General features: G+C 39.4%; 1 protein-coding gene across 5 annotated transcripts in view; it reads left to right on the top strand.

Annotated features, from left to right (window-relative positions):
• BRAF (B-Raf proto-oncogene, serine/threonine kinase) overlaps nucleotides 1-12,658 on the top strand; it is an 81,249-nt gene that overhangs the window by 39,461 nt on the left and 29,130 nt on the right. For all 5 annotated transcript variants that reach the window (XM_074582465.1, XM_074582460.1, XM_074582479.1 and 2 more), the window contains 4 exons: nucleotides 3,298-3,401; nucleotides 4,154-4,256; nucleotides 5,565-5,713; nucleotides 6,848-6,967. In XM_074582465.1, coding sequence (XP_074438566.1) covers nucleotides 3,298-3,401; nucleotides 4,154-4,256; nucleotides 5,565-5,713; nucleotides 6,848-6,967 — 476 coding nt within the window. The remainder of the gene's footprint in view (nucleotides 1-3,297; nucleotides 3,402-4,153; nucleotides 4,257-5,564; nucleotides 5,714-6,847; nucleotides 6,968-12,658) is intronic.

Here is a 12,658-nt window from a genome sequence, read left to right as displayed (position 1 = left end):
GTTTCTCTTAATACTTACTGCCTTGAAGTTTTCTGCCTAAGCTAGAACCTCTCCCCGCTCTGTGCTCACTTCTAACGCGTCTCTTAGGCACTCCCTCCCCCTGGTGCTCCTTGTCCAAAATGAGCTGTCTTTTCTCCTAATCACAGCGCACAAGCTTCCTGTTGGAGATGTGCTTCCATCGCCTCCCCAGCTGTTTCAGCCTGCGGTAGTTCATCATATCTGTGTTTCCTGCCCTCTGCCTCAGTCTGTCTGTCTTCCTGCTGTCCTGTTTGGCTGTTTCCCACCAACCTGCTCATGTCAATACCCTCTCTCCATGTACACATGCTTTCCCTTGTTAGTTCTTAAGTTTGTCCTGCCCCTCCTCACTTCTTCATGCCCAACCACTTTCCTGGCTCTCTGAAGAGAGAGCCTTTCCCCCTGCCCTGGGTCAGTCTGTCACCTGCTCAGTGTTTGAATGTCTTCTTCCACTCTGGGTGTCGGTGGTGAAGTAACTGAGGTTGCTGGAAGGGTAGATGTGAAGTGTCTGTGGGGGCTCTACCTCAATCCAGCAGGAGCTGTACTTACAGGACAAATAGCCTTGAGCCAAAGAACGCTCACTTGCTCTATCGAAATGGCTTATGATGGGACTTGATTTGTATGGGAGGTTGGAGCCTGTCTCTGAAATCCTCAGAGATTTTAGTCAAATTCTTCAAAACGTATACTCTGTATTTGTGAATAAATATGTTGGAGGCAGGGAGAACTTGTCACCCAACACTGAGGGGAGAGAGAGGTTCTTTTAGGGATCCTTGGCAGAATGATGATGGCACTAAATTGTAGTTACAATTAAAGCTTTATTTTCTTAACATTATGTTATGATTAGTATAGCACAGAATTTTTTTTATTAGAATGGCACAGGATTTCTACAAGCAGAATCAGTGTAGCGATCAGTTTATTAGTAGCATAATACAGAAACTATATTGCAATTTACAATTTCTAATCACCTGGACTCTCTGTGGATTGGGTCAAATCTTAGCACATGGTTTGCTGTATCAATATAACAGTCATACTCTAGGCTCTAAATTCATATAAAAGAATATGAGTCACTCCCTCAATCTTCTGAGGAAGCAGAGGACGATGGACGTGTCCCTGGCCACAGTGGGCCCTGGGTCTCACTGTCCAACAGCAGCTCCAGTCCAAGTTCCTCCCCTTAGGACTTAAAACTGCTTGATTTTCTAGACAGTGCTCTGGGTGCCGTTACGCTTCCCTGTTCTGTGACGGGGCCATCACCAGCGCCTGGTGGCCCCGGGTGCCTTGGACCATCAAGGCCAGCAAGGGAGGGAGTAATCATCCTGGCGCCCAGGAACCTTGAGGTCAGTAGGGAGGGGAAGAAGAAATCTGTTTGGTTTGTCTACTTGGTTCACAGGACCTTCAGGGCCTTGTAACAAGGGGAAAGGGAACAAATACGTGACCCACTCGGTCACCGAGAATGGCTGCTTGCCTTAAAATGGCGTTAGTTATGCTAACCATATTGCCAGGGGTCGGGAACACGGGGTACCGGTTACGGTGGGACCCTGTGAACAGTTGGTTTTGGTGTGAACAGTTGGTTTTGGTGTGAACAATTAGTTTCATAGAGACATAAGCAACAGAGGGCTCGGTTTTACAATGGAAGATTGTTGACAATATTGATGATAACGCATGCTCCCAGGCTTCCTCTTAATACCAGTGACAGAAATTTTGTAACAATTAAGTATGTTTTATGCTGGAGGATTGATCTACAAGTGATTGAAAGCCACAGGGTTAACTCCTAGGATGGGCAGAAGTTGCTTAGATTAATAAAAAGATGCATTAAGAAGTAATGGAACGCGTAAAACAAAGTCACTTAAGGCTGGACATCAAGATTGTAAAGCATTATGCTATAGGATGTTTTTTCCAAGGAATTAGTAGAAATTATCTTTTTTGAATGTTTACATGTTGATCAGATGAAACGCACAAATATCCTGTAAGAAGCACTTTTGTATTGATGGGAGGAAGGTTATGAGGCAAAATGGTCCTTTAATTTGTCTCTTCTGAGAGAGCATATGTGTGAGTTCTAGAAATGCAATATATAGCGTAACCTCAAGTGGTGTTCACAAAGCTACTTGAAATAGACTGCTACTTTTCACTGTCACCCTTAAGTAGGACATAGGGCCCCTAAATACCCATGGAAATTTAAGTGCAAGGAGCAAAAACTAGGCCCTGATCCAAAGCCAGTTGAAGCTGATTAAGAGACTGCTTTTGGCTACTGAGGGCTCTGGCTTAGGCCACTAGCAAGCTAGAACTGGGTCTCAGGTGTTCAGGCAGACTTCTTTGGTTAGTTTGAGGGTTTTCCTTTTGATTCACGTTTGAGATGCTGTCAGTGTTTTTAGGAGATGTCCCAGTGTGTATGCCACCTAAAGTGTTACATATTTTCACTATTTAGTTCTAGAAATAGTAAGTGGGTAATAATCAACACCTGAACTACACTTAATTGCCAGATCATGTATTGTTCTGTTTTTATGGCTTGACTCTATACATTGTTAAATCACAGGTATACCTAGAGATTATATACTTATTCCTTTAAAATATGCCTACAGCTAGAATAGAGGCAAGGAAAATCTTTGCTTTGCATAGATTGCAGTTCTTCGGCTGGTTTTAGTGTGCTTCTCCATTCTTCCCATCCTGTTAGATGTTTAAACTTTTCGAATAGTGAAACAGAAGAGAGGAATATGTTTTTCAAGTAGGAAGTGTCTGTAGAGTTGTAAATATAGGTTTAAGTGAGAGGTTATGGTATGTCTGACTCAGATGATTTATTTTACTTGTTTGCAAGTTTCTCTTCTATTTTTGAAATAAAATGTTTACATTTTATCAAATGTTTTTTTGAGTGCAGTCCAAGTTAGTTCTTTCATTTTAATTCCACTTGGCATGTTGCCCCATTTAATTTCACAGCTTGGCCTGAACTTTCTGTGGATGTATGTAGTTATTAGCTGTCTGTGTGCTGTGTCTCCACTTTCTTCAAGTTGAGAAGAGTTGGAAAGTCGCTTTTGGAGTTGGGTCAAGACTTCATTCTAAAAGTTAATAGAAATGTAGAGCGTGTTCTCTTCCAGCTGAGCTAGATTGCTTATATACTATTCACCAATAAAGCTTTCCATAGTACAAAATAGATTTTGAGAAGTTTACCTAGCATTCTGTAAAGCATCATGAAAAGTAAGTTTCAGCACTTGAGGGTCAAAACGCTTGCATCTATTTGGGGGGATAAATTGGAACTTGTTTTAATTAATTTCTTTTATATTTGACCTCTAGGTTCCAGCAAGATGTGGAGTGACAGTCCGTGATAGCCTAAAGAAAGCTCTGATGATGAGAGGTCTTATTCCAGAATGCTGTGCTGTTTACAGAATACAAGATGGGTATGGTTTGTGTGTGATGGTTGTTGTTCTTAGAATCTGTTCTTGGAGTTACCCAGTTTGGCTGATTCTATCCAGCATTGTGGAAGTTGTTTCCCAAGTTCAGAATGATATGATACTTTGCACTAAAACAATTTGTGTCTTGAAGACCTATAAAAAGAATGACAAGACTCCTAGAAAAAGACTTAAATCACTTCAAGAATGGGCATGATATAGAATAAAGTGAGCTTATAGACTGCTGGCAAAACACTCATCAATCCAACTCATGCTAACCAAACAAGTATTAAATGGGTTTTGTTAACTTTTTGGTTTAATTTTACTTGGTTATAGTGCATTCCTAACTGAATATAGAGTTCCTGGGGGTGTTTGGGGGGGAGTAAATGAGTTTCCAGCACTAAAAAGTTTGTAGATTTTCTTACTGCACAAAATTAGCCATCTCTTTGGATCTCTTATGGAGCACGTATTTTCAGAAGGACTTTGTTTGATCAGAAAGGTATCTGTCACGTTGGAACCAGGGAATGGGCCACTACCGGAGCTGGTTAAAAAGAGTACATTTCTTTCATGCAGTTTGTCCAGGGAAGGCGTGCTCTCCTTGGCGTGTGCCGAGCTTAATGTCTTGCCTCTAAAGTTTCCTGCAGTTAGAGACTGGGTGGCAAACCCCCACGGTGCAGCTTTCTACCTGATCTCACATCTTCAGCAGGAGACCTGCAAGGGCTTGTGGGCTGGTGCTAATGAAAGGCTTATTTACACTTTAGAGAGAAGAAGCCAATTGGCTGGGACACTGACATTTCCTGGCTCACGGGAGAGGAGTTGCATGTGGAAGTCTTGGAGAATGTACCACTCACAACACACAATTTTGTATGTATTGGTTTTTGTGCAATGTTGAGTAGGGTTAAGCCAACTTTGTGCTTTCAGATTCAAATTAACGACTTTGAATAATATTTTGTATCTGTGGGATGTGGTGGGGGTTGCAAAAGAAGTTTTTAATCACAATAGCCGAAGTGAATTAGATAGAATTGTAGTTGACGTAAGTGATGTTAGAGTACTTGATCGCCCTTAAAACTTTCACAATTGGATGGAATACACCCTCTAGAATCTATAAATGGAGGGGGTTTAAATCAGCACTGCATTGCAGAGCTGTAATAATAATCTACTATTTTTGTATTGCTGTATCTATAAAATGTATTCTGGGCCTCCCTGCTGGCTCTGCAGCAGCAATTAACTAATGAACTAACTATTCCCAGAGCAGTGCTGACATCATCAATGATGCTAGTGCACAAATATGTTTTGACCTGATAAGGCATCAAGTAAATGGAAGCTGATAAACAGAATCCATCTAAACAGTTACAGCTACATACAAAATCCTGGAAATAACGTTTTTCACATTGAGAAGAAAGACCTTTTATTTAAATAAAACCTCAAAATTCTATTTGCAAGATACTTAAACTATTTTACGCAAACAAGCCAGTTTGGCTATGGCTAGTTAGTTGAAAGTCTAGTAGGCTTAATGTTTGGGGTTTTTTTTGATAGCCACCTGAAATTTTGATTACTACATGTAGTAATACAACTAGAATGTGTTTTTATGCCAAGTATTGCAAAATTTGAAAAGGAAACTAAATAATTTCCCCCCCTATAATATGGGAATAATTAATGTTCACCCTTTTGCAATTTTAAACGTTTCTGAGTTTCAGTAGTCAAAATTACAACTATATATGTAACCATACGTAGAAGCCATATATATAAGCCATATCTGTATTTCCAGTCCTGTGAGCGTTGCATAGAAATGTCATTTGGCTCCTGGAAAAATTAGAAGATGAGATAATCTTTCAGCAGCTTTTGTTTTTGTAGGTTGTATCCAATTAAATTCTGAATGTTTGTCTCTTGCATTATAACAGTGACTGTTTTGCTTTGGATTTGTTGCCGTTTTTCTTACTGCTAATGAAATGAAGCATTAATTCCAATAAATAGTTGAAAGAAAATTTTAATGTATGTAGACTATTTCAAAAAGGAGACAATCTTTTATGTCAGGCTGTTTGATATATAAAACTGTAGCTCCAGCATCAAAAAAGAGGCTTTTAAGTGTATTTGAGGGAGGTAAAAGCAAATAGCCTATCTTAGGCTTGCAGAAGAGCTCTATTTAATTACGATTATTTTTTGACAATATAGGTACGAAAAACATTCTTCACGTTAGCTTTCTGCGACTTTTGTCGAAAGCTGCTTTTCCAGGGATTCCGGTGCCAGACATGTGGCTACAAATTTCACCAGCGCTGTAGTACAGAAGTGCCACTGATGTGTGTTAATTATGACCAACTTGAGTAAGTAATCACAATTCTTTTTAAAGTTGAGCCTTTTATTAAGCTTACAGCTGTCGGTGATTTCTTATGTTAAATCTGTGATGCAGGAAGTCAGAGGTGGTGCCTGAAAAAAATATAGGAGCTCAACTGTTCTCATGAGAATGCATAATTCATATTCTCTCTGTGCTAGCTCAGACAACCAGTTCATTTTTTTTTTTTCTGGACTATGAAATGCTTTCTTTGAAGCATGAATGGGGTGGCTGAGTACTTGACTGTATCAGACAGGCTTCTCATTGTTCACAGTTGTTATTCTTAATCAAAACTGGGTCTTTATGATGTGATGGCTAGGGCCCTGTTCAAATGTTTAGATGTGGGTTTATTCTCTTCAGCCTGAAAAAAATGTTAAGAGACACTAGTTTAACATGGTGAAATTGCAGTCGGTTTTACAGCGATTGAAAACAAATCCGTTAGTGAGTTTGATGCCTAGGTAAGAAACATAAAAGAGAATATCCCAAACAGTCATGTGTTCTTGAATTTAATTATTGATCTATTTGTGTAAGTCTTTGATGTAGGTTAAGGATCTGGTGTAAATTTGCTCTGTGTTCTATTTGATCGGTTCCAGTGGATGCTATTAAGTCTTTTAAATAGACTTTCATGTAAGGAATCATTTAAAATGCTAGTTTTTCCCCCAAGAATAAATTTAATTTCTGCTTATGTTGGTATTTTTAACTGTTTCCTTGGGCACCTCTAGAATTTGTGCTCAGGGCTTATGGATAACAGTTCTATCCATTTGACATTTGGGTCTTGGCATTGCATCAGTGCAAACATTAAAATAAATTCATGTACTCAACATTTAGGTATAAGTTATACATTCTTGAGGAACCAGATGTTTGTGATTTCAACTAAAAGATTAAAAAATTACTTTCTGGAAAGTTATGTTTAAGGCATGATCTTTTGATCCTTTGTCAAGTAAACACTATTTTAACGTATCTTGTGGATTAATGTGTTAGTGTAGTCTTTATTTTAAAATTTAGAATTTGATCAGTGAGGGGTTTTGGGGTTTTTTTGAAGAGGATTCAATCATTGAGTGTTATATTGTGAAGCTTCTGGGTTTTGCACAAGTTAGGCTGTTCTTGTTTTGTTCTTGCCTCACAGTTTGCTGTTTGTCTCCAAGTTCTTTGAACATCACCCCATACCGCAGGAAGAGGCCTCCTTAGGAGAGACCACCCCAGCATCTGGATCGTACCCCTCAGTGCCCCCCTCAGATTCTGTTGGGTATGACCTTATTCCTGCTGTTTAATAACGTAACATTTCAGTACTGTATGCTTAGAAACACTCAAAATACTGCTTTGCAACTCTATCTACTTTTTTGTAATCTGGCTTCTCATGCAAATATATCCACCTATGCTTAACTTCAAAGTAGTGAATGTTTTCATTCACATGAATGATATAAATTAGTAATGAACCTAAGTTAAACGTGTGCGTAAGTGTCTCTAGAATTGGGGCCTTACCTGTTAAACTGATTTCTTCTGCATGGTAGCTTAGACCTGGTCTAAACTGGAAAGATTTTATACTTAAAATTAATACAAACCAAAGCTATGTCCTCACAAATTCTTTTAGTTTGTGGTATCAAACTACAATTTACTTGCCTTGAAGTGACATACCTCTGTTTCAGAATAAGCCACACCACGATAAGATTAGCGTGAACAGATGCCAATTCCAGGTTCATAGTACCGCTTTAGTACCTTTTCCTTATACACATTGCTTTAGTATCCTCCAGACCAGCTGTCTTCCTCCTATTTAGATGTTGGGATATACCAATAGCATCTGTTTGCTGCAGATCCAGGTTTTGTAAAATTACACTTCTAAAACTGACCACGGCCTCCATCCCCTGTATTTCCAACAAGGATTCTGGACCATATCTCTGTGAAGAGATAAATGATCATATTTAGATTATGTTCCCGGTAGCTAAGAGGTCACTGACATCACACAGCACTAGACAGTAGAACAAATCTCCAGGAAAGAGTAACTCAAGGATGTGTATCAAAGTCAAGAAACCTGATACAGATTCATTAAGAGCACCAAATACAAAAGCCTTCAGAAAAACATTCCTAGGACATGTGCTACGTGGAGATGAACTGAATTTGGCAGAGAGGCTCTCTTGGAATAGCGAGCATTGTGCCCAAACTAAAGCAGAAACACAGCTGGAAGCTACACAGGCACCTATGGACTCTAACTAGAAGAGAAATTCCCTGAACAGCCAAGACTATTTTATGAAAGATCAAACATGATGCCTCCCAGGAAAATAGATTGACAGTCCTGCAGAGGGAACCTCATTTGGTAAGTACAAAGAGAGATGATGTTCTCATTTTTACTATTTTATGCAGTTTCAAGTAGATTTGGAAGTGTCTCTTCCAGGTAGTGGATGTTGCCTTTGTATCCTGTGGACATTAGTACAGCAGGCTGTGGACAAGGCGGCTGCCATGATTCTCTAAGTTAAGCAGGCTCTGCCTTTCTCATGGTAGAGCTGAAATTATACCAGGCTAGAACTATTAATATGTGAAGAACCTTGTTTATTCTAGCCTGTGGGTGCCAAAGACACTATGTAGCCCCAATCCTAATGCTGGTATATGCTAAGTTTTCCTACTTTTAAATTGCCTCTGCTTCACATTTGTATTTTCTTAGCAGTTTATGAAGATACAATAGGATGGATTATCTTAATTGATACATATCCTACTTCAGACAGTCTTAGTTTTGTGAAGTAAAAATGGAAAGGAAAAACTGAGACCAAAGATGTTTAATGCCTCAAGGTTTTTAATTTCACTGATACACAAATGTTAACATTTAAATATACTTGCGAGTTGAGGTTAAGGAGCTTTTCCTAAGTGTTGCATCCGTAAATGTTTGTGGTTGCAGGAAGCTGTAAAAGTTTCTAGATTCCTACTTTTTTTGCGTTTTTCCTCGCTGTATACTTCATTGTTAAACCAAAAAAAGGCATACATCATGCCTCCAGAATTCTGTTTATTTTGAAAATGGTTTATGATTATCAACTGGTATTCATAAGTAGCGTGCATGTTACAAAGTCATGCAACTTTCCCCAAGCATCTATGTTTGTAGTATTTCCTTTCCAGAAGCAGCTCTAATGCTATTGTATGAGCTCCATACCTTCCTCCAATTATCCTTTTGCTTTTCTTTAATAATACTTACCTGCTTTTCAAATATATAATTGTGGAAATATTAATTTATTTGATTTGTTTTAGAGTTTAAAAAAAATGCTGGCATTTTCTATAAAAACGTATACTTACCCACGGTTTTGTTAAAGGGAACTCCTACAATATGGGACAACAGCTCAACTGGAACAAAAAAAAAAAGTCTGACAATTGAGGTTATCTTGTCGGGAAGAGAGGAATTTGAGAGTTGGGCAATGGGATTGGAAATATGAGGAACTAGCGCTTTATTAACACTTATTAGTTTAATAATTGTTCCTTTGATTTCTCTGTTCTCCTAGCGTCTTGCATGACACAGCCCACAGAGGAAGGGATGTTACTAATCGTTTGGTAAACCTGAGGAAAGAGAAAGCAAACATCCTTCTTCATCTTTAGCCTTGTGAAGGGATTCCAGCGGCAGGCAAAGTGCCCAAAGAAAGGAAGAGTTTGTGTTGCAAGACAAGCTCAAGAGCAAAGGCGTGTGTGACATGCTGAGAAATTGTCAAGGGATCAAATGGAGAAGTTGGAAAGAGAAAGGGACATAAAGGAAAAGACCATTGGACATGATGCAAAAGCTGCTAAACGTGCTGGAGAACTCTGTTGCACTTCGCTCATGTGTAACATCCTAAAGCAGTCCAGTCCTGTAGCCTTTCATTATTCCAGCTGTAAGCCATAGGCAGTCCCCTCCAGATGTTCCTCCCCAAGATGAGGGAGTACCTATGGTCCCACTTGCACATTTCTGAACCCCTTATAAAAATGTTTCCAGCCTCCACATCAGGTCTTTTGTCCCATTTAAGTTCTTTCAGTTTGCACTATCTTGTTGTGCCAAAGCAGTCATTTTAGTTATAATCTGCACTTAACTGGAAAGAGTTATTGAAGTGTAGGTCTCCCTGATAATAGCCATTTGTAATAAAATTGAAGTACACAAACTGTATGTAATACATTGTATTCATTTCATTCATTGCACTGTCATAAAGTTTCTTCTGTATCTTTGCTCGTAAAATATGAGCACAGAATTTCTGTGAACCCAGTTCCCTGGATGTTACAGATACATGAAAAAGGGAGAGATTAGCTGTTCAAAATATTCCAGAGTTGTCTTTTTTCACCTTCCATATGTTCTCTCAGATGTTGTGATCTTGGGCAAAACTCAGCAAACTTACGAGGCAGATGTTATGGCAGGGTAAGTAACCTGTGGAGCGGGTGGTAAGGGGGCACACGGTCAGACCTTCAGTAGCAGAGTGGCAGGTTGGACTCGATAGAAACCGAGAGCATCTGATTTGCTTGAGGCAGAACACAGCGAGTAAACGGGTTGGCAACATCTTGGCTCTTTGAAAAACAACATTTCCCAACATGCTTAATCTTCTAAATTTGAGGAAGGAAGGAAGGAAGGGGGACTGTCTGGTGCACCGTTCTTGGAAGCTTGCCAGTCCCTGCCTTAGAGCAGGCTCCAGCCTGTGATTAAACACCTCTGCTTTCCTTTCTGTCTTCCAAATGTTCACGGATTATTCTGCCTCAGCCGAAGATATTTAAATGTCTAGAAAAGCTTCTGAGAAGCCAAGGAAACAAAAACACAGTCTTACAGTATTGTATTTAGTACTACCACACCATTTAGATCCCCGTGTGTTTAAGTGAGCAAAAGCTTTGTGTTTTATTGCATAAAACAATGATGAACTCTTCCCCTAAAAATTCTGGCACCAGACCTTTTCCAGGGCACTCCATGTAAATGTTAGCAAACTTCCTACAATATCCAACTTGATATCCATTCTTCCTGAGCAGAAAAGGCCTGGTACCAGCATCTTGAGAATAATCATCTTTAGTCTGTACAACAGGTGGGGGAACCCCCTTTCTCCCCAAAACTTTATTTGCAAAAGCATGCTAGTGAACCGAAACCTGGTTTGGAGGACTAATGACACCTGTGGGGCTTCTCTTGATAGCCCCTGGTATATGAAGCTATCAGAAATTTTAGGAAAGCATTGCTAAGCTTTGATCTGGGCCCAACGGCCAATATAAATGCACACTGTTGTGATAATCCTGGCAGTTGTTTTACCCCTACAAGCCAACATTGATGAAAACAAGTTATCATGGCATAGAAAAATACACTAGTCCATATGAAGTTGTGACTGTTACAGATCTGTCCCATGATGCTTTTAGACTGACTTCACAGGATGCTGTAAGAGTGGTCTTCTCTAGCTTGTAGTTACAAACTTGTGTTTTTCCCCAAATCAACATTTGATTTGGGGTTATTGAGTATTTCCAGGCTGCAGAGGTGGGGAAAGAAAAAAAATTGCTTTGTTTTCTGGCAGTATCTATGGAGGACCACAATAATTACATTAGAACACGTTTGGCCTCCAAAACTTGCAGTTTACCTGCTTGCTAGTGTAGCTGAAATACCATGGTATCTCAGATCTTTAGTGGTCCAAACCAATTAAAAAAAAAAAAAAATCACCAAAAGAGTATTTTAGCTTGCTGTAGGTTTGGCTTGGGTACGAGTGTGCAGTCAACCAGGTGAATAGTATGTACTGCACTGAGCCCTCTTGCACTTGTTCAGGCTGGAAGGGGAAGAAGAAAAATCTCAGCCCAGTAGAGTTGGTGTCCAGTAGAGTTGGTGTCATCTTAAAAAGGGAAGTGGCACACACCCTAAAACTGAAGCTAGGTGAATGTGAATTTTCAATTTAAGTATTTGTCTAACTACAGCAAAATGAAAATCCAAGCAAAAATCTTGAAGCCCAGACAAACCTCTTTTAAGAAAAATCTTTCCTGAGTAGACCAGCTCTTAAATATATGAAACATCACATTGGTGAGTTGAAGTAAATTCAGGAAAATCTGTATTGAAATTTTCCTTTGTATTTGTAAAGTGAACTAACTTGTATCATTGCAATTTCTAAGATTTGGTGGAGGTACTGTATATGATTTTATAAAATGGTTTGCTTATATAGAAGGTAGCATGTGTGGGCACTCTTCTGAATTACCTTCCTCTTTCCCATGGACCCAATTTTGTAGAATAGTAAAACTGTGGACAGGTTGGCACTTGCTGTGATTGACAAAGGGTAAAAATCTACATCTGCCTGCAATTACTCCTGTCTCCTGACAAAACCTCTTTCTGTTTTGTCTTGATAAAAAGGGAGGGAACAATGTGCTTATCCCAAATACATGGTCCAAGGAAAAAGCATGTTCTGTCATACCACCAGGCAAGGTTCTAACATATTAAATCAAGATTTGACAGCTCTATCAGCTTATTGCCTGGGAAGCTGAGAATTGTTTGTTAAAGGAATGCTCACATCTAAGATGCTGGAAGAAAGTGTGCAAGATGAGGTGGTATAGCCTCTCAATACGTCAGAATATTGACTTTCTTCATTGGTAGAAGGTCTCCTCTCAGGTTGGCTGATAACTGCTCCCAAAGGCCACAGGAGCAACAGAAACTTGGACCCTGGTATTTAAACTTCTGCTGCTTTAAGGCCCAGCCTGCTAGACACGTTTGCCACAGTAAGCAGGTCTTTGCAGTAGTTGTGTTCTGGTCCTCTTGATTTTTTTTAAAGATTTTTTTTTTTATTTTTTTGGCAATATGTTTTCATAGCCTACAGAACTAGTTTTGTAACTCACCTGGAATCATCCTTTTCCAAATGGTGATGGCTGGTCCTTTTTGCTCCATTGTCTCTTCTGCCCTCCTGGAGTAATTAAAAGTTTGGGCTTTTGGTAGCTAAGAGGATTGCTGCATTCTTTGTGGTGACATGTTTTCTGTAGATCAGTATCTTGATGCAAA

This window comes from Larus michahellis, chromosome 1 (assembly GCF_964199755.1).
Source record: "Larus michahellis chromosome 1, bLarMic1.1, whole genome shotgun sequence".
Lineage (NCBI taxonomy): Eukaryota > Metazoa > Chordata > Aves > Charadriiformes > Laridae > Larus > Larus michahellis.
The sequence above is the reverse complement of the archived record's forward strand: the minus strand, read 5'-3'. Positions and strand labels throughout refer to the sequence as shown.